The sequence below is a fragment of the Mus caroli genome, unplaced genomic scaffold, assembly GCF_978045245.1.
Source record: "Mus caroli unplaced genomic scaffold, Mus_caroli_1 scaffold_1, whole genome shotgun sequence".
Classification (NCBI taxonomy): domain Eukaryota; kingdom Metazoa; phylum Chordata; class Mammalia; order Rodentia; family Muridae; genus Mus; species Mus caroli.
This window is the reverse complement of record NW_028227256.1, coordinates 171,874,330-171,897,150: the sequence shown is the minus strand read 5'-3', so window position 1 is coordinate 171,897,150 and position 22,821 is coordinate 171,874,330. Positions and strand designations below refer to the sequence as shown.

The window sequence follows — 22,821 nt, the reverse complement described above, 5'->3', positions numbered from 1 at the left end:
TCAAAAGCACTACAACTATATTCACACATAAATTGCCATGCAAGTCAGAATTGTGATTTATTGTGTGATACTGTGTAATTTGGTTTGCTATTTCTTTTTCCTTCCTTCCTTTCTTCCCTGCTTTCTTTCTTTCTTTCTTTCTTTCTTTCTTTCTTTCTTTCTTTCTTTCTTTCTTTCTTTCTTCCTTTCTTCCTTTCTTTCTTTCTTTCTGGATATTTTCTTAATTTACATTTCAAATGCTATCCCCTTTCCCACCCACCCCCAAAACTCCCTAACCCAGCCCCCACCCCTTGTTTCCAGTAGCGTGCTCCCCCAACCCATTCCTGCCTCCTCACATGGGGCATCAAGCCTTCACAGGACCAAGGGCCTCTTCTCCCATTGATGCCTGACAAGACCATCCTCTGCTACATATGTGGCTGGAGCCATGGATCCATCCATGTGTACTCCTTGGTTGGTAGCTCAGTCCCTAGGAACTCTGGGAGGGTCTGGTTGTTTGGTATTCTTATCATAGGGTTGCAAAGCCCTTCCACTCATTCAGTTCTTTCTCTAACTCCTCCATTAGGGTGCCCATACTCAGTCCAATGGCTTGCTGTAGGCATACACCTCTGTATTTGTCAGGCTCTGGCAGAACCTCTCAGGAGACAGCTAAATGAGGCTCCTGTCAGCATGCACTTCTTGGCATCTACAATAGTGTCAGCAATTAGTGAGTGTATATGGGATGGATCCCATGGTGGGGCAGTCTCTGTTTCCTTCAGTCTCTGTTCCACACCTTGTTTCTGTATTCTTAAGAAGGACTGAAGCATTCACACTTTGGTCTTCCTTCTTCTTGAGCTTCATGTGTTCTATGAATTTTATCTTGGGTATTCTGAGCTCTAGGCTAATACCTACTTATCATTGAGTACATATCATGTGTTCTCTTTTGTGATTGGGCTACCTCACTCAGGATGATATATTCTAGTTCCATCCATTTGCCTAAAATTTTCATGAATTCATTGTTTTTAGTAGTTGAGCAAGTTTCTGAAGAAATTGAAGATCTCAGAAGATGGAAATTTCTCCCATGCTCATGGATTGGCAGGATTAATATAGTAAAAAGGGCCATCTTGCTGAAAGCAATCTACAGATTTAGTGAAATCTCCATCAAAATTCCAACTCAATTCTTTGTAGAGTTAGAAAGAGCAATTTGCAAATTCATTTGAAAAACAAAAGACCCTGGATAGGGAGAACTGTTCTCAACAATAAAAGAACTTCTGGGGGAATCATCATCCCTGACCACAAGCTGTAATACAGAACAATAGTGATAAAAACTGTATGGTATTGGTACAGCGACAGGCAGGAAGATCAATGGAATAGAATTGAAGACCCAGAAATTAACCCACACATCGATGGCCACTTAACAAAGTAGCTAAAAACCATCCAATGGAAAATATACAGCATTTTCAACAAATGGTGCTGGTTCAAGTGGTTTTAGGCATGTAGAAAAAGTCCAAGTGGACCAAGGAACTCCACACAAAACCAGATAAACGGAAACTAATAGAAGAGAAAGTGGGGACAAGCCTTTAACACATGGGCACAGGGGAAATTTTCCTGGACAGAACACCAGTGGCTTATGCTCTAAGATCAAGAATCAAAAATGGGACTTCATAATATTGCAAAGCTTCTGTAAGGCAAAGGACACTGTCAGCAGGAAAACATGACAATCAACAGACTGGGAAAAGATCTTTACCAATCCTACATCCAATATTGGGCTAATATCCAATATATACAAAGAAATCAAGAAGTTAGACATCAGAGATTAAATAATACTATTTTAAAATAGGGCACAGAGCTAAACAAAGAATTTTCAAATGAGGAATATCGAATGGCCAAGAAGCACCTAAAGAAATATTCAACATCCTTAGTCATCAAGAAAATGCAAATCAAAACAACCCTGAGATTCCACCTCACACCAGTCAGAATGGCTAGGTTCAAAAACTCAGGTGACAGCAGATGCTGGAGAGGATGTGGAGAAAGAGGAACACTCCTCCATTGCTGGTGTGATTGCAATCTGGTACAACCACTCTGGAAATCAGTCTGGCCATTCCTCAGAAAAACTGGGCACATAGGACCTGAGGACCCAACTATACCAATCCTGGGCATATATCCAAAAGGTGCTCCAACATATCACAAGGACACATGCTCCTCTATGTTCATAGCAGCCTTATTTATAGTAGCAAGAAGCTGGAAAGAACCCAGATGACCTTCAATAGAGGAATGGATACAGAAAATGTGGTGCATTTACACAATGGAGTACTTCTCAGCTATTAAAACAATGAATTCATGGATTCATGAAAAATTTCTACACTGTATCACTGTATTGTGATCATATTCACAGGCTCCACTCCTTTCAGAACCACCCAAATACCCAAGTTTATATCCTTTGAAAAAAAAAAGTCAAATGCAGAAAATTCTGAATGTACTTTTTTACTTGTGGTGCCCCACTGGAGTGTGGTCAACCTGCCAAGGGACTGTACCTGTTAAGAAAATGGCAGAGATATCAACTGCCAGTAGTTCTTTAGCTAGGGGTAGGAATTCATGGCTCTTCTCCCCATGTGGTAGAATTTTCTCTGGCTTGAGCTTATAAAAGAATTGTGCATGCTGTCACAACTGCTGTGAGTTTATACTTACAGTTGCCTTGTTGTGTTTGTAAAATACTGAATATAAGCACTATGTACATGTGTGTGTGTTGGATGGTGGGAGGGGTCAAGCAGGCCTTTTCTCAATCCCTGAATATTTTTAGTGCTTTTCTTGACTTAAGGCTTGGAGAACTTGGAGAGGCATTACAATCTGGACTGCCTAATTCATATAGGATTATTATGGATTTGAAGGATTGTTTTCATTACTTTGCACCCTGATAATTGTAAAGGGTTTACTTTTAATCAGCTTGTAATTTTAAGGAGTCCATGAAGCAATATCATTGGAAAGTTTTGCCTCAAGGTATGGCTAATAGCCTTACATTATGTAAGAATTATTTTTGTCTCTACTTTAATATAAGAAGTTTGAATTTGTCAGTTTATATTATTGATTACATGGATATTTTATTAGCTAATCTCTCTGAAGGGGAATTTTACTACAATCCTTTGCTCTTATACAATGAACTTTAAAATTTTGGGGAGTAGTTGTTGCTCCAGAAAAGATTCAAAGGCAATATCTTTTCAAAATTTGGGGCCTCAGTTATATCCTAGAAAAACTGTGGCACAGAAAATTAAAATAAGAAAAGATAGTTTACTTTAAAAAGCTTCTATGGCTAAAACCTCACCTTCACCTCACCACAGGAGCATTTAAGCCTTTGTTGATAATCTCAAGGGGGATGCAAATTGGTGAGGGATGAATAGTTTTGTAGATAGTAGAGAAAGCTGCTATAATCAATTGCTGGCTGTTTATGTTATGTGCCCACAGCAATTCATTGGCAAAGGAAGCATTAATATGGCTTCATCTTTCTTAATCTCCAAGTAAAGTTTTAAAGTCCAATTATGAAGCTGTTGCTGTGTTAATACACAATTGTAGGATAGAATCTTGAAGGCAGTTTGGAAAGAATGTCTTAAGAACCTGATGAAATGTTTATTCCTTATTCCAAACAGAACTTGAATTGGTTATTTCAGAATACTGACTGATATTTGGCATTTTGCATGGCAAACATTTAGGAAAAATTGATAATCATTATCCAAAAGTCTAGTTGTTAAAATTTGCTTCTATAAATGTTTTTGTATTTCCTGTAAGGCTGTGTATTAGCCAATAGAGAAAGTGCTTACTGTATTTACAGATGGCTTATTTAATGGGAAGGCAGCATATATAATTGGATCACACATTTATTCTCTCGAGTTTCCCACCACTTCAGCACAAATAATTGAATTACATGCTGTAGCCACTGTTTCTGAAATATTAAAAATCAAGCTTTTAACTTGTATACTGATAGCCAATATATAGCACATACTTTTCAATTTCTTGAAATTGTTCCTTTTTTAGATACTGCTAATTCTCAAATTTTGCAATTATTTATGCAAATACAACTCAAGTCAAAAGTACTGCTCCTTTAAAGGACTAGATATTTAAGAGCTCATACTGGATTGCCTGGACAAGACCCTTTAGGGCAATGCCACAGCTGATTTGTATACCAGGAAGACTATAGGCCTTACACAGGAACAATTGGCCATAAAATATCATTCTTTACATCATCAAAATAGTAATAGCTTGATACAATAGTTTGGTATTTCTAGAAAACATGCAAGTCAAGTTATAAAGACTTGTTCTCAATGTCCTCAGTGTCTACCTGTATCACATAATGGTGTTAATCCTCGAGTACTTACACTTAATCAATTATTACAAATGGATAATAGTTGTATTCCTGATTTTAGAAAAGTAAAATACAGACATTTGACTATTGGACACCTTGTATCTCAGTTTGGAGAAGCTACCTTGCTTCAAACTTTGAGACCTTGTGGGACAGAGAACATGGAGTCTGTGGAAACTGACTTAGAAAAATTAATCAATAGGAGAAGATATAATTAGTCTTTTCTTTCCTTTACTGTGACCAGTTATTTTGACTCAATCATGGGCTGGTCTAGAAATCAATCCAATATTGGAGATACCAAAGATGAAGATGGCTTAAAATCCCTATCAGCCAGCTGAGTTAACTTGGAGTTTAGTTTCCACTTCTACTGCAGAGCAAGTGTTTTCTATCAGTTTTCAAAGCCACCCCCCATACACCTGGTGGCCAGACCTTTTGTTTGATCTATGCTCATTAGCAGCTGAATTGAATACCTGGGACATTCCTGCAGACAACTTTAATCTTGTTGCTTCTAAACTTTGACTTTGCATCTTAAGCAGATTGGTTGCCTTCACACAGGATAGCTTTCAGCAAGCTCAACTATTAACTATGGCAGTCATTCATTACTATGAAGAAATGCTTGTGTGCATATTCATATATATATTCAAAGTCCTTCATGGCTTTGGTCTGAATGGGAAAAAGGAGTGCTTATGAAGGGTGGTGGTCAGAGACAGGCAACTGGCGTTCTTGAGCTCCTATCCACATAAGACAGAGACAAGCTCTAAAAGGCTATGTTTTGTCCAAACATAACACTAAAAGGCTGTGTTTGTCCAAACACCAACAAGCTGTGCTTGTTCTCTGAGATGGGTAAGAAGGAGCCATATAGACCCAGACCTAAGACAGACACTGCTGCTTAGCCACCATATTTCCTAGACAGGATCATGAAGTACATGTAAATCTTGTGCCCCTGTCCAGATCATCTTTAAAAAATAAAAAGGGGAGAATTGTGCCCTTCCCCCAGCCTTGAATAGGCTAAACAAACCTCCAATGGTGGTTTTACAACCTGTCTGGAGTCAGCAAATGGCCTTGCCACATTTGCATATCCAATTGGAGCCTTGAGGAGCTGACCATCTGCTGAGCTTGCTTTGCAATATTGTTCAGTCAAAACAAATCAACATAATCTGGATGAAAAAAGGATGTGTCTATGGGTTTTTCCCCTATGTATACAGGCAGAACTGAAAATTAAACTTTGAGCCATGGTCAGAAATCTTTGTCTTGGGTTCAATCTTCTCTCTACTGCCCATCTTATTTCACTCCCAGCCTCTTTCAGGTATACTCACTTCTCCATGGCTGCTGGACAGCTACAATTGTATGTCTATTGAATTCTGTATGTACATTGCCTAGTACTCTTTCTGGCAGATATACCAGCATATTTAATAAATATTTTAAAGGATCTTTTCTATATGCTTACATTTGGAAAGTTCATTTATACTTGGTGCTTTCATTTGACATCCTCCCTCCACTACAGTTCATTCTGTAAATTTTGGTCAATTTTCCAAACCTTTAACTTATTTTGAATTTTAGATTTTGTTATCTTTCTTCTTGTACATTTCATTAACTTTATATTAACTTTAAATTCAATAAATATATTATTTTACTTCCCATCTATCTTGATAAAAAAGCTGTAGATGAGCCTGTTGATTAAGTACTAACTGATTTAAGAGAACCCTAGTTCTTTTCTTCATGGTCACAAGTTAAACATTCATCAGAAAAAGTTATCCAATTTTTTTTACAATTAATTCCATTTATAGCTTTGTGTTTCACTCTAAGTGTATACATTACATGTACCTAGAACTGGGATCAAAAATGCAGGAGGAAATAAAATATCAGAGGGCCTGAAAATAATTAAATAAATCTAAGAAAGGCCTGGGATAAAATATAGAGAGATTCAATGTCAGGACTCAGAATCAACAGTGGACAGAAGTCACACTGGAGGTCAATCCATCAGTTTACAAAAGCATATTTATTTGTCCTAATATTACAATTTCTTCTCAGATTATAACTGCATTCACAATTTTTCCAAGGCCGTAGTTACACAGTAGCATATACTTTTGGTAAGGATCAGGTAATTAATTTTCTTCAAGAGCCAGATAGTAAATATGTTTGACTTGTCCGTTCTCCATGCTCTATCACAAGTACTCATCTCTGTCTTTGTAACATGAAGCTATTCATTTTCAATACAAAAAGGGATGCCTGTGGCTCTGCTCTGGTAGAAATATATCTACAGCAACAGATTGCAGCTATATTTGGTTCAAGAACTGTAGATAAACAAAGGTTTTGCATCTTGGCAATCTATAAATTCATGTAGAGCTCATACACAGAGTACACACACACACACATACATATACATATACAAAACCACATACAAAAACAAGCACATGCACAAGAATACATACAATTTTCTTTTGAATAACAATCTCTCATCTCAGTGATCTGAGAATGCCATCACTTGGAATCATTGCTGACAAAACATGTCTGCCGAGAAAGCAACCAGAACATCCGAAATGCACAGAGAAAAGATTTATTTTCACAAAAGTTGTCTATTATTTTTGCTTTCATATAATCTTTAAATGTTTGTTTTTATTAATTTTTATTGACCCATCCTGACAGACAAAACACATATACATGTCCTTTCTATGAGTGGATTTGGCAGAGATAACTCCATAAAGCTGAAGAGGGCAAAAGTCAAAGGGGAAATGTCATTTGAACCTCCTTCCTAAGTAAGAAGTAAAAAATAAAAGCAAGACAACTCTTTTGAAGGTAATAAACACTAACTGCAAAAATATAAAGCCAATCATTTAGATATTACTTTGTCAGAAATGTTTATTCTTTTTCTCAATAAAACTATATAAAATAAGATTTTCTGAGACCCCATCACTAGGCAGTTGTGAATGCTAGTCAAATTGAGGCAAACATATTAGATATATTAAACAAGATCAATAGTACCTCTGTCAGTCTTTCTTAAAAATAGCACTCAGGTGCTTTTATTAAATAGTGAACAAAAGAAATCAGAACACTACTGCTGGTAATCTTATTAGTAATTGAATGTAAAGCTTCATAATTGTCACAAGTTGTTCAAATGCCAGGCTAGTTGAAAGATCTATAGTACTCCACATTCACCATGGATATAAAAGGTCATCTCCGGGGAAAGATGGACCTGGAAGTATATGGATCACAGAAGCTTGCATTACTTTGTGGTACTCAGGACCACATATGCTGTGCAGAGAAGGCATAAGAAGAGGGAAGGCAGAAGGAAGAAGGAGTGGGAAGGGGAGAGAAGAGGGGAGGGAGAGAGGAAGGGGAGAGAGAGGGAGAGAGAGAGAGAGAGAGAGAGAGAGAGAGAGAGAGAGAGAGAGAGGAATATGGGGTAGGAGTGGAGAGGTGAGGAGAATCAGTGAGGATTCAAGGAAGAAGGAAACAAAATCAAAGTACATTGTATGAAATATCGAAATAAAAAAATTAAATATACATTAAAAACAGATAAAGCTGAGAAGGAAAAGTTGAGGTGGGAGAGGTGGCAGAACTGGAGAGGAGAGAATGGCAAACGGAAATCTTTAAAACATTACATATATTTATGAGATTATTAAAAATAAAATAAAATCATAGGCTTCATGAAAACAGGGAAATGAAAGCATCCTTTCTTTTGTCTTTACATCTTTGCGTGGTTCAAAAGCCAGTCCTTCCCACAGGTGCTGCACCCACAATCTTTCCTGGTTGCCTGGATTCAGAGTGCAGACAGTGATTTTATAACTGTTTACCAGTTGCTAAAGCCCATTTGTTTCCCATCCTATTCTCTTTCATATTAGAGAAAATCACGTTGTCTCCCAACATATTTTATCACAATATTGCTCAAGAATATTGAACTCCTTGTGTTCTACTTTAATTTCTCACTGGTTTCCATCACAGTATTTGCTCAATGTTCTCTTCCCACATCTTTAACTCATTTCAAATATCTTCTGGATCTCTCTCCAAAAATCTAGTCTGAAATGCAAACCCATAGCCAGCCCAGATACTGGAAATCAACACATCTCATTTTCTTGCTAAGTTCTGTCTGTCTAAAAAAGATGAAGTTCATTTCTTTCTTCCTCTTCAAATATATGTCCTCACATTCTCACACATTGGTACTTTAGAGAAAATATTTCTCCTACATTTTTGATTTGTCCTAATTGAAGACTGCTTGAGCTGAAAAGTTCTCATATTATTGGAACAATTAGTTAATGATTTATATAAGTATCCAGCTAAATTTTCCAATTTATAAATGGTGAATTATAAAACTATAAGACTTCGAATTGACTCAGCACAGCCTTAATCCTCTGTGTGACCCTCTTAAAAGCCTCTTTCACTTCCTCAACTGTATGCTATAAAGGAAAAGATACAAAGAGGTTAGGAGTTGACACAGATGTACAATGAAAGGCAAAGGTTGTCTGGAGTTATGAATGATTTGTAAAAGGCATTTTCCTGTATGGAGTTATGGGTTAGTAATATGGTGTCTGCCACACTCATTCAGTTCTCCAGGAAATGTTTATTTATTCACGTATTCATTCATCCTTCAAATATAAATGAATGAAAATCAATGGTGTTGAATTAATTGTTCCCTCAGACGTATTCAGACTATCTGCTGCTCATCAGCAGATGTGTAAGCACACCTAGCCTACCATAGAGTATGAACCCCATAGAAATGGAGACCCACAAAGTTGATAACCAAAGTGATGCAAGCCACTGCGCAGACATACAACTCCTAGCCGTTCTTTCATGTTGACAGTGCAGAGAACACTTTCTTTCAGATCACAATCAGTACCTATATGAAGTTACGTGCATAAAGAGGAAAAGGTTTAAATCTCCAAACAATAGTCAGCAAAAGGATCATGTATGAACCCTCCAGTTATGTAAGGAATGTTTTGGACACTTGGTTGAGATGCTTCACTGGAATTTCTTAAGTATGCTGCAGAACACCCTACAGTGTGAGATATGTGTAAAGCTAAGCATTCTCCAATAAATAAGTCCCTATTGCAGAAATGAGAGGGAAATGTTGGATAATAATCACTATGTATGTAGTTCTTAAGATCCTTTAATGTACCCTCTTAACAGATTATGAAAATCGAGGAACAGAGATTTGATTTATTTATTTATTTATTTATTTATTTATTTATTTATTTATTTATTTGGTTTTTCGAGACAGGGTTTCTCTGTGTGGCCCTGGCTGTCCTGGAACTCACTTTGTAGACCAGGCTGGCCTCGAACTCAGAAATCCGCCTGCCTCTGCCTCCTGAGTGCTGGGATTAAAGGCGTGCGCCACCACGCCCGGCTGGAACAGAGATTTTAAATAGCATTGTTTAAGCTCACAAAGCAAATAAATATTAGAATTAAGGTTTGACCCCATGAAGAAAATCTCCAACCTCTTTTCTAATTATGACTGTGCAGTAATAAGGTCCATTTGTTTACTGAACATTCATTATTCACTGCAATTTTAAGGTACACTCTTATATATATTTTATGATAAAGTGAAGGAGAAAGTTGATTTCCCCCCCAGTAAGTAGAAATACAAAGAAAAAAAAAAAGACGGGAAATTCAACCAATACATTTCCTTTCTCTAGGATATTCTGAATACGCTCTGCTGGACCTGCGTCACACCTCAGACCGTGCCTTTGAAATTGTCACAGTCCTGAAATGGAAACTTCTGAAGCTGGATGGAAGCTGAGTAGCAATCCCTGCCCTCCACTCAGTTTCCACACATAGATGAGGTCACGCTGTGAAGAGCAGCCTGACACCTGGTTGCCCTCTGGGTCGATTCTAGTTCTTGATGGCAATTCCAACAATCCTTCTCATTTTTCTTGTAAAAATTTTGGAACAACAATCACCAGTCAGAGGAATGGATATTCTGAAGGACTTAAAGTTTATTTCAGGCTAGATATGCTTGTGAAGCTGGTGTTCAAACTTCGTGTCACTAAAGAAGTACATTTTGAGTAAAAGCCAGCCAGGTGTATGCAGTCTATCTCAAGTTAAGTTCTGATACAGGCCCCTTGCGGTAAATCTCTAACCCAAATATGCCCCAGCAATGAAAACACAACAGTGTTAACATGATTACATTCTGTGCACTTAGACAGGGCAGATCTACTGCTACGCAACCATCTTCCACATCTTATGAGACCCCTTAGAACTTGCTGTTTCTCCAGGCCATGTGCTTTTGCTCCACTTTTCTTCTTCTTCCTCCTCCTCTTCTGCATCCTCTCCCTCTGTCATTTTCTCCTTCTTCTCTCTTTCCCTTCCACTCCACCTTCCCTTTTATCTGCCCAATCATCAGCTCTCCTTTATTTTACAAATTAAGGTGGGAAGCAGGTTTACAGGAAATTACCTGAGTGCTGATTCATTCCTTGTTCTCAACCACTCACAGTAGACAGAATTAACATCAAATATAATTAGCTCCGGGGCTATCCACAACACAGGTTCAATTAAGCTCACATACCATAACCACATACACCAAGTGCCACACCACACATATATATCATTAATCATATATATATCATAAATCATATATATGTATACACACATATTAATAACACACTCACACACAAATGCTACACAACATACACACACACACACACCATATACTGTACACATAAACACATACATGTACACATTTGTATACATACAAACAATAATCAACAATCCTGATGTGGGGAGAATTAAAAATATCTAAATACTTTTTTTTAAAGTGGGACATATATAAGAATGAGAATAGTAGGACATATTCACCCAATTCCTAGGCTCTGCCAAGGTATTAATTCTGTCATTCCAATTACCAGACCATCCCTTAGTGTGTATCTGGTGACTCAGAATTCACAAATCTCTGAAATGTAGAAGCTAAAAGGAACAGTTTTATCACAAATCTGACACTGCTGATTTGTGTGGCATTTCCCTTTCCTGTGGAGCCTGAGATTTTTTTTTCCTCATCCTCTTGTGAAATATGGCTTCAAATTCATGCTATGAATAAAAGAATCCATTATTCTGCAAGACCTCAGACAACACACTCAGCTCTGCTACTCTTGTTCCACAACAGACATGTGCCCTGAGAATTAGGTGATTCAGAGCTGGTTTCTGTAAGATGACTCAAGATTACGAATCTCTATCAGCTGGGAGATGTTGGCTCCACATGAAACTCCACAATGCTGTCACTGGGTAATTTCTATGACCCATGCTTTCTATCTTAAACTGTCTGGTGGGATCATGTGTTGAAATCAGAGTTTTCTGCTAAACTTGGTTGGACTTTTAAATTCATGGAGGCAATGGCTGTTCATATTATCCCCTATACTTTAGAGATGTGTAAATTTTGAGCCATCAGATACCCACTTAGGGATAGTATGTTAATTAAAAAGGCAGAACTAAAACCTTGGCAGAGACCAGGTACCTGGCAAATGATAGATAGATAGATAGATAGATAGATAGATAGATAGATAGATAGATAGCAGATAGACAATTCAAACATTTTTCTATGTGTTTTTAATCTGCTGTGACATTTCTTCATCATCATGTTGAAATGAATTCAGAGAAAATTGCCTTTCCTTCATTCTCCTCTATCTTTAATTGATCTGTCCAAAACACTGAGTGTGTGCATCATAGTATGTGCTAAACTCAGTGGTACACTTATTGGCATTTATTTTGATTCTGCAAAATGATTCACAAACCATTTAATTTTTTCATTTACCCTGAATGTGGGTAATGTCAAAAGAGATAATTAGGTGTCCCTCAACAAAGTCCTGATCTTGTCACTGACCCTCTTCACAGCTTCCTTCACCTCTTTGTTGTGAAGGGAATAGATGATAGGGTTGAGGAATAGAGTTAGGAGGGCATACACTAAGGCAATAAGTTTGTCAGTGCCCTCGGGTCTGCTCCGAGGTGAACCCACATACATAGTAAAAGCAGAAGCATAGAACAGTGCAACCACTGTCATATGGGAGGAACATGTGGAGAAGGCTTTGGGTCGACTGGCAGCTGAAAGCAGCTTCAGGACAGCTGTCAGAATACCCCCATAGAGTCCCAAGATGAGGACAAAATTGCATCCAGTGGCCACACCAATCACTGCCCCATGAACCCGAGCATGCCTTGTGCCTACACATGCCAACCACATTAGAGGTGCCAGGTCACAAAAGTAATGGGCTATCCCTTTCAAGCAATATGGCAGTGAGACATGCAGGCACTAGGTCATCTGTAAAGCTAGCCACTCAAGTGGTACCTGCTAGCCATAGCTGTACCTGTCTGCTCATGAGTGCAGGGAACTGAAGACATTCATCCTTCTGTCCTTACATCTTTGCATGGTTCAAAAAGTCAGTTCTTCCCACAGGGCCTGTACCCACAATGTTTCCTCGTTGCCTCAATTCAGAGTGCAGACAGTGATTTTATTTTTGATTATTTGTTTGTTTTGTGCAGACAGTGAAATTGTTTATACTGCCAATTGCCTAGGCTACTTTGTTTCCCATCCCACTCTCTTTTGTATTAGAGGAAACCTCCACTCCATCTTCCAACATCATTTATCAGAATATTGTTCAAGTGTACTGAACTCCATGTACTTTTGTGTTCTGTCTCCATAACTCCCTAGTGTCCATCCCAACATTTGTCCAATGCTCTCTTCCAAAATCTTTAACTAATTTCAATATCTTCTTGGTCTTTCTTCAAAAATCCGGTCTGAAATATAAACACATAGCCAGACCAGATTCTAGAAATTAAACCAACTCACTTTCTAACTAAGTTCCATCTGCCTGAGAAAAGGTGAACTTCATTTTGTTTCTTCCCCTTCAAATCTGTGTCCTCACCCACTCCTACGTTGGTAGGTTCAGGGACTATATTTCCTCTTACAACATTTTACAATGTGTCCTAATGAAAGATTTCATGAGTTGAAAATTTCACATATTATCGAAACAACTAGTTAATTATCTATACAATAAGCATGGAAATCTTGCAATTTTCATATGATGGAATACAATAAACCTAGTGGACTTCAAGTCAATTCAGCACAGCATTAATCCTCTGTGTGACCCTCTTAAAAGCCTCTTTGACTTCCTTATTGCGAAGAGTATAAATAATTGGGTTGAAGAAAGGGGTGAGCAAAGTATATACCAAGGCAATAAGCTTGTCTCTGCCCTCAGCTCGAATCTCTGGTGGACCCACATAGACAATGAAGGCAGAGCCAAAGAACAGTGTCACTACGGTTATATGGGAGGAACAGGTGGAAAAGGCTTTTGCACGACTAGCAGCTGAAGGCAGCTTCAGCACAGCTCTCACAATACCTCCATAGAGTCCCAAGATGAAAGCAAGATTGCATGTATTGATCATGCCAATCACTGCAATATAAAGCCGAGCATGCCAGCTAGTGTCCACACATGCCAACTGCATCACTGGTGCCAGGTCACAAAAGTAATGGGCCACCTCTTTCAAGCAATAAGGTAAAGAGGCAGTGAGACCTGCAGGCACCAGGGCAGCTGAAAAACCAGCCACCCATGTAACCCCAACTAACTGTTTCTGGACCTGTCTGCTCATGAGTGCATGGTAGTGCAGTGGACGACAGATAGCAAGGTAGCGGTCCAGAGCCATGACACCTAACAGGTAGCACTCGGTCATGCCCAAGGAGTGGAAGACATACAGCTGGACAAAGCATGCAGACGAGGGGATGGGTGAATGCCCATGGAGCAGGGTGTGCAGCAAGGTGGGCACTGTGGTGCTGACATACCAGAGTTCCAGGAAGGAAAGGACACTGATAAAGAAGTACATGGGAGTGGACAGCCCTGAATCTGCCTGGACCAAGACAATGATGAACAAGTTCCCTGCCAGGGTGAGGAGATAGATGCAAAGGGTTCCAAAAACTGCAAGATGTTGCAGGGTACCAGAAGTAGTGAAACCAGCAAGGATAAAGGTCCGTGTCCAGGTGTAGTTGACATGATCCATGATTCCTGGGAATGAAAGAAAAAGGCAGTAAATAATCAGCTTTATGTTTTTCCTCTGGACAATGTTTCCCAGAGACCAAAGTATAGAACACACAAGTCAAAATCACATATTGTGTACTCAATCCATTCCATCTGCAGGATGAAAGAGGATTTGAGTACTAGTCGTCAGAAGTGGTTTCTTCAATATCTGTTGGTGACAGTGGCCACATAGAATTATTGTTCTTAATTCACAGAACAACATTTGTAGACTATGGCAGCAGTCAGGTCTAAGATTTTCTCCTCTCTGCTTTGCCAAAAAAAAAAAAAAAAGAAAGAAAAGAAAAACCCAACAAATAAAATGATAGGAAAATTCTGTCTCTCTCTCCTACCATTCGTCGTGAAGTGCTCCCATGACAATTTGAAATTATGATCCTTAGTGTATACTGGATTCAACAACTAGGATATAGTAGGAAAAGGAGACTTCCATTCATTCATTAACATCTAAGTCTTATTGGAGGTTCTCCAGGAACCCATCAAGGTTCTTATCAAAGGTTGAAAGAGAAAATGATGGACAAGAAACAAGGCTATCTTAGGAACATATCTCAAAGCTGAATACTTTTGGGAAACATGAATAATCCATTGGCTAAGAGGATGTGTTTTCTGGAAGTATTCTAATGGGAGATACACTTCAGAATACTGCAGTGGGTAGGAGAAAGGGAGAAGTACAAAGCAAAGCCCCTATGAGATGTGTCAAGAGGTGCCAAAGTAGTACAAGTAATGCCTTGTTTCAGGAGTCGTATTTCCACATTTGTCTTTACCACCAACGCAAAGTGAATCTTGATGCAAACCACCGCTTCCTCTTTGGCTGAAGTTCTGTAACTGAAGAGGTTTAAGTTACAGGTTCCCAAAGCTTCTGACATGGTGATAGCTTGTGATTCTCTAGTTATTGATTGGTGGGTACTAGGTTCCTCATGGACAGCCTTTATTAATATCTACAGAATGTCATGCTCATACTCAAATGGAAATTATTCAGAAAAGGTCAAAGCTGCCTCCTGCTGCTCTTTTTTTTTTTTTTTTTTTTTTTTTTTTGCTGTTCTTACCTCTCCTGTGCCACCTCCAACCATTACCTCATTGCTTTGGTTACAACAGAACTAGTCTCCTTCTTCTTGGTATCACTTCTATCCCAAGACACTCCCTTATTAATAATTCATGCTCCTGGAAACAAAGCTCTCCCACAAACTCCTTAATAAATGGTCCCTGAGGTTACTATGACTAAATCTCAGTATGGATCCCTCTGGGGCAAGAAGTGAGGCCCACAGAAATGAGTCAGATGAGATGTGTCTCGCCAATGACTTACCTCTGCAATCTACTCTTTGGAGTTCTGCAGTCTAATCCAGGGATATTGCCTGTTTTGCAATGACCATATAACATGACATTAAAGAAATAATCTAGTACTCATATCTTCATTCACACATAAAGAGTAACAACTTTAGGAAAGGGGAATTGGTTTGCCCCTTTAAAATTACACTTGCCTGGAGAGTTGCCATCATTCAGCATCATTTGCCTTATCACTTAACAACCTAATCCACACAGTAGCTTTTTGTTTTATGCTGAATGACCCTATTTCTTCCTTCATACCATCACCTCATACTGAAGTGGCCATAATGGGTTCTCTGGTCCAATGTTCTGCAGATATTAATAAAGGCTGTCTGTCCATGAGGAACCTAGTACCCACCAATCAATAAGTAGAGAATCACAAGCTATCACCATGTCAGAAGCTTCGGGAACCTGTAACTTAAACCTCTTCAGTTACAGAACTTCAGCCAAAGAGGAAGCAGTGGTTTGGATCAAGATTCACTTTGAGTTGGTGGTAAAGACAAATGTGGAAATACAACTTCTGAAATAAGGCATTACTTGTACTACTTTGGCACCTCTTGACACATCTCATAGGGGCTTTGCTTTGTACTTCTCCCTTCTTCCTACCCACTGCAGTATTCTCTGGTAGTATTCCAGATTTTATTTTACTTTTAAAATTATTGATTTATCTGTATTGTATACCTGTGTACCTATTTATGTGTGCTCAAAGACCAGAGGAAGGCATCAGATCATCTGGAGCTAGAGTTACAGACAGTATGAGCAGCCAGAGATGGGTGCTGGGAGTTCCATAAGGTCTTCTGTAAGAACAGCAAGTATACTTACCTGCAGCACAATATCTCTAGTTCTCTGCTAATGCTATTCTAAACGCAGTATTCTAAATCCTCATCAATAGGATTGCTACCAGTTCTCAATAAATGTCACCACCATTTGTTCCCTGGACATCTTAATGCAATAAGTTTGTTTGTTTGTTTGTTTGTTTTTTACAAAATATTTATACTCTAATTTTCTTTAAAACTCTTTATATCAGTATCTGAACTTTTTTAAAAATTTCGTCTGAGTACTATCTCAGATTTTCATTTGGATAGATTTACAGTCCAGATGAATAACAAACTAACTGCATTTACCCACTGAGTGTGAAGCATTAAACTTGTTCATTGATCCAAAGGTACTGTCTTCTTAATGTCAATGAAAAAGACAAGGGAAGATACAGTAGTTAAGAGAAAGTAATAATGTATTCTCTTTATAATAATAAACAGGTCACATTAAGTGGAAATAAAATACACAATCCCTGACATTGAGCTTCCTGTGGAAAGCTTAGCACTGGGCACCAAGATATAATATATACATTGGTTATAACTACTAATACAGCTTCAGGATGGGCAGGGACTATAGCCTACTTCCTATGAAATATTTGACCATTCACTTGGTAAATAATTGCAACTGTCCTTCAATACAATGCTATATATTCTCCAGTCCCAAACAATCCAGTGACAACTGTTCATCTAAACTCTTAAATTAATAATGGGGCAGTCTCAGAGTGGCAAGGTTAATGCTCTAAATTTATCTTACCTTCACATCGCATTTGTTCTTCTCTATTCCTCTTAGGTCTGCGAACTCTAAGAGGAGATGTCACCCAATTTCTACATTTAATGAGATCTCTCCATTAACTGAATGGACTATGCATACCATTACCTATGTCTCTCGGCTTATTGATAATCAGATATAAACACCTGAGCATAGAAATGGTACATGCTATCTAGCATCAAGTAGAAGAGCAATGTGTAACCATTGAGTTGTAATCTAGAGCAAAGGGTGGCTTTTAAAATATTCTATTTTTTGAAAGTAAGACTGTGCATAATATGTACAAAATTTCACTGAGCCATTAGTAAACATTTTAAAAATGTCAAATGATTATAAGAAATAAGGAGTGAATAAGTGAATACTTTATAATGTTAGGAACATTATAGAAGAGTAAAAAGAAAGATTATAAGAGCCAGAGAGTGTGGATGAGTACAACAAGCATATTTTTTTCTGGACATAACAAGGCAGATATACTTAGGAACTCACATCAGTTATGACAGATTCCACTAGACTTGTTTAACATCAAGCCAGACAAAATCACAGCATGGAGAGGGGAGATGGACATGAAGTCCCTGTCTAAGCTGAGGAGCTATTGGTAACTGATAGCTTTAGGTAGGGGGAGAGTCAGTTTTCTTTAAGGATATGGGCCTCATTCATGGAAGGTCACATACCTAAGGATATTCTGGCACCCCAAGTAGGGCTTGATGGGTTTAAATTTAAAGTGGAGATAGGGGTAAAGAGGGCACAGAGTTACATTGGTAGGGAAGTGGACTATATCTGGAAGGACATGGGGTAATGGTTGAAAGAAATCAGCCTACTTAGTAGGAAACTTTCAATTAGCTAAGAATGATGAGGAAGGTATGATGAGTTCAGGGATTATAGGCTTCTATTCATCTAAATATTTGATCATGATATCCTTAAACATAACACATTAATTTAAAATCATGGCCTAATCTTTATAAAAATGATATCTTATATAGTTAAAATGTAACTGATAAATGATATGTTGTGGTCTACAGTCATTCTACAAAATAACTGAGCAAATTTGCATTCGATGTCCATAGTGCTTACTAATTGCATCTTTCTTTCCTACCTATTGTACTAGGATGAAGACAAAGTCCAAATATCCTGCATGCTGGAATGTTGGGCCTACTCCAAGGGAAGTGTGAATGATGGGTTCACTTTTAGTTGTGACCTCTTCTTGCTGTCTGTTCTAGTAAATTCATTATTCAGATCCCATCATGGGGCAAGTGGCAAAGTATTAGCAAAGATATTAAGCTTCATAGACCACATTAGATATTTATATAATGTGACTCCATTTGTAGAAATACACAGCCACTTCCTGCCAGAGATGGCCTGAGAAACTCCAGGCCATCTCCCTGAGAAAATTCCCTGCTGTACTATGTGTCTATGCAAAGGGTATGGAGAGGAGATGAAGACCTAGTAACATTATAAAAACAAAGCATATAAATGTGGTTTGTATACTTTGAAAAGCACTGTGTAAGAATATGGTATAAAGAGACAGATCCAATGAGATTAGGGGATGACACAGCTGTAAAATGAAAGACAAAGGAAGTTTGGGGTTGTGAATAGATTTGTGAAAGGCATTTTCCCCAATGGAGTTATGGGATAGTAATATAATATGTGCCACACTCATTTAATTCTTAAAGATCTGTTTATTTATTCACCTATTCATTCATTCTTCAAATATAATTAAATGAAAATCAGTGGTGTTGTATAATTGTTCCCTCAGACGTATCAGACCATGTGTGCTCCACAGCAGATATGTAAGCACCCATACCCTACTATGCATAGAGCATGAACCCCTTGGAAATGGAGGCCCGCAAAGTTAATAACCAAAGTGTTGCAAGCCACTGTATAGACAAACAACTCCCAGAAGTTCTTTTATGCTGACAGTGCAGAGAACACTTTGTTCAAATCACAATCAGTACCTATATGAAGTTAGATGCATAAGGAGAAAATGTATTAGAACCCCACACAATAGCCAACAGAACAGAGTATGTCACCCAGCACTGAAGGAAACAGCAAAGGGTTAATGATCATGTACGAATCCCCCAGTCATTTAAGGAGGATTTTGGACACTTAGCTGAGAAAGAGATGCTTCATTTGAATGCCTTAAGTATGCTGCATAACACCCCACAATGTGAGATATGTGTAAAGCCAAGCAATCTCTAATAAATAAATCCCTATTGCAGAAATGAGGGGTAAATGTTGGATAATAATCACTATGTATGTAGTTCTTTAGGTCCTATTAATATACCCACTTAACAGATTAAGAAAATTGAGGCACAGAGATTGTAGTTACATTGTGTAAGTTCACAAAGTAAGTAAATATTTGAATTAAGGTTTGACCCCATGAAGTAAATCTCCAACCACTTTTCTAATTATGACTGTGCAGTAAAAAGGTCCATTTATTTACTGGAATATTAAAGTATTCTGTTGCATATATTTTAAGAATAAGTGAGGTCAGAAAGCTGAATTTCTCCCAGTAAGTAGAAAAAAAAAAGAACAGGGAATTTGACCAATACATTGCCTTTTGTCAAATACTCAGAACATGCTCTGCTGGGCCTGTGTCATAGTTCACATTGTGATTTTGAAAGTGTCGCAATACTAGAATCGAAATGTCTTCAGGTAGAAGGAATTTGAGAAGCAATTCCTGCCAGCCACTCAGTTTTAACACATAGATGAGGCAAGGTTAGCCTGACATCTGGATAACATCTGGGTTGATTCTGGTTCTTGAAGGCAATTCCAGTAATCTTTCTTTTTCTTTTTTTTTTTTTTTTTTTGTAAACAGATTGCAAAAACATTCTCCAGTCAGGGGAACGGATATTCTAAAGCTTTTAAAGTTCATTTCAGGATAGATATGCTTGTAAGGTTGTTGTTCAAGCTTCGTGTAGACTAAAGGAGTATATTTTAAGTTTAAGGTCGGCCAGTTGTATGCAGCATATTTCAAACCAAGTTCGGATACAGCCTCTATTAAATTCATACACTATAACCACACAGCACACTACATATATATCATATACAATCCACATATACACATACCACATGACACACATAAACACTACACACCAAATACCACACACACACACACACACACACACACACACACACACACCACATGCAGCACACATAAACATAACTGTGTATACATAAAAGCAATAATGACCAACCCTGATGTGGGGAGCATTAAAAATTCTAAATGTTTTTATTTTTGTAGTGGGACATACATAAGAATGAGTAAAGTAACACACCTCTCCCAGTTCCTAGACTCTGTCAAGGTTTTAATTCTGTCATTCAAGTACCAATCTCTGAGTGTGTATCTGGTGACTCAGAATTCACAAATCTCTAAACCTTAGAGGTTAAAAGGAACAGCATTGTCAGGCACTGAGCAGACAATGGGGCCTGACACTGCAAATTGGTGTGGCATTTCCCTTCCCTCTGGAGCCTGAGATTTTTTTTTCTGCTCCTTCTGTGAAATATGGCTTCAAATCCATTCTATGAATAAAAGATTCCAGACAACACCCTCAACTCTGCTACCCTTGTCCTTGAAGACACTAAGTTTGCAGTTCTAGACTCTAGCCATGCACCCTAAGGGTTATGTGATTCAGAACTGGTTTCTGGAAGATGACTCAAGATTACAAGTCTCTATCAGCTGGGAGCTGTTGGCTCCACATGAAACTCCACACATGCTGTCGATGGGTACTTTCTGTCACCCATGATTTTTTGTCTTTTAAACTGTCTGTTGGGATCATGTGTTGAGATCAGATGTTGCTGCTAGCTGTCGGTGGCCTTTTCATTTCAAGGCTGCAATGACTCTTTACTTTATCCCCCACTCTTTCAAGATGTGTAAATTGTGAGCCATCAGATACCCACATGGGGGTGGTCTGATGATTAAAAAACAGAACCAAAACTTTGGCAGAGACCAGGTACAAGGCAGATATAGATAGATAGATAGATAGATAGATAGATAGATAGATAGATAGATAGATAAGATAGATGATAGATAGATAGATAGATAGATAGATAGATAGATAGATAGATTAGATAGATAGATAGATAGATAGATAGATAGATAGATAGATAGATAGATAGATAGATAGATAGATAGATAGATAATTATCAAAGTCACAAATACAATTCAAATATTTCTATATGCCAGTTTTTAATCTTCCATGGATTTCTTCATCGTCATGTTGAAAATGATTCAGAAAAAAATGCCTTTTGCTCATTCTGCTCTACCTCTGATTGAACTGTCTAAAAGACTGAACGTATGCAGAATAGTAAGTGCTAAACTCAGTGGTACACTTATTGGCATTTATTTTGATTCTGCAAAATGATTCACAAGCCATTTGAGTTTTGCATTTACCCTGAATGTGGGTAATGTCAAAAGAGATAATTAGGTGTCTCTCAACAAAGTTCTGATCTTTTCACTGACCCTCTTCACTGCTTCCTTCACCTCTTTGTTGCGAAGGGAATAGATGATAGGGTTGAGAAATGGAGTTAGGAGGGCATACACTAAGGCAATAAGTTTGTCAGTGCCCTCAGGTCTGCTCTGAGGTGAACCCACATACACAGTAAAAGCAGAAGCATAGAACAGTGCAACCACTGTCATATGGGAGGAGCATGTGGAGAAGGCTTTGGCTCGACTGGCAGCTGAAGGCAGCTTCAGGACAGCTGTCAGAATACCCCCATAGAGTCCCAAGATGAGGACAAAATTGCATCCAGTGGCCACACCAATCACTGCCCCGTGAACCCGAGCATGCCACCTTGTGCTTACACATGCCAACCGCATTAGTGGTGCCAGGTCACAAAAGTAATGGGCTATTTCTTTCAAGCAATATGGTAAACTGGCAGTGAGACATGCAGGCACCAAGGCAGCTGAAAAGCCAGCCACCCAAGTGGCACCTGCAAGCCATAGCTGTACCTGCCTGCTCATGAGTGCATGGTAGTGCAGTGGACGACAGATAGCAAGGTAGCGGTCCAGAGCCATGACACCTAACAGGTAGCACTCAGTCATGCCCAAGGAGTGGAAGACATACAGCTGGACGAAGCATGCAGACGAGGGGATGGGTGAATGCCCATGGAGCAGGGTGTGCAGCAAGGTGGGCACTGTGGTGCTGACATACCAGAGTTCCAGGAAGGAGAGGACACTGATAAAGAAGTACATGGGAGTGGACAGCCCTGAATCTGCCTGGACCAAGACAATGATGAACAAGTTCCCTGCGAGGGTGAGGAGATAGATGCACAGGGTCCCCAGGAAGGCAAGAGGTCGGAGGGCACCAGAGGTAGTGAAACCAGCAAGGATGAAGGTCCGTGTCCAGGTGTAGTTGACATGATCCATGGTTCCAAGGAGGAGGGGGAGTTAAGGTCCAAGATTAACTACGTCAGGATCTTCCATCTCTTTGTGAAATACTAGAGTCAAGAGCAGCAACTCTGAGCACATGGCTGAGGTTGGACATTATCTAATTAAATCCCTATGTTGTTATCCTGGAGCTGCAGCCTCCTCCCATCCCCATCAATGTGAAATGATTGGTTTCAACATCAGTAGGTAGCTGGGCTAGA

General features: G+C 38.7%; 2 protein-coding genes and 1 pseudogene across 2 annotated transcripts; all 3 read right to left on the bottom strand.

The window, feature by feature from the left end:
- Positions 1-12,095: 12,095 nt before the first annotated feature.
- On the bottom strand, positions 12,096-12,885 carry LOC110296468 (olfactory receptor 10C1-like; annotated as a pseudogene).
- Positions 12,886-13,360: 475 nt separating this feature from the next.
- Positions 13,361-15,197, bottom strand: LOC110304834 (olfactory receptor 10C1-like). The gene is made up of 2 exons (XM_021176457.2): positions 14,951-15,197; positions 13,361-14,307 (listed from the first exon to the last, which is right to left on the bottom strand). The coding sequence occupies exons 1-2, from the start codon at positions 15,195-15,197 to the stop codon at positions 13,361-13,363; spliced, it is 1,194 nt and encodes a 397-aa protein (XP_021032116.2).
- Positions 15,198-21,655: 6,458 nt separating this feature from the next.
- LOC110304770 (olfactory receptor 6N1-like) lies at positions 21,656-22,603 on the bottom strand. The gene has a single exon (XM_021176353.2). The coding sequence runs from the start codon at positions 22,598-22,600 to the stop codon at positions 21,656-21,658; it is 945 nt and encodes a 314-aa protein (XP_021032012.1). The 5' UTR covers positions 22,601-22,603.
- Positions 22,604-22,821: the final 218 nt, after the last annotated feature.

Excerpts from the sequence above, each read along its gene's own strand:
- LOC110304834 (XM_021176457.2), bottom strand. The coding sequence starts at position 15,197 with ATGTCAGAAGCTTTGGGAACCTGTAACTTAAACCTCTTCAGTTACAGA. Across the intron at positions 14,308-14,950 it reads TCTGAAGTGTATCTCCCATT|CAGGAATCATGGATCATGTC; the intron begins AGAATACTTCCA and ends TTCTTTCATTCC.
- LOC110304770 (XM_021176353.2), bottom strand. The coding sequence starts at position 22,600 with ATGGATCATGTCAACTACACCTGGACACGGACCTTCATCCTTGCTGGT.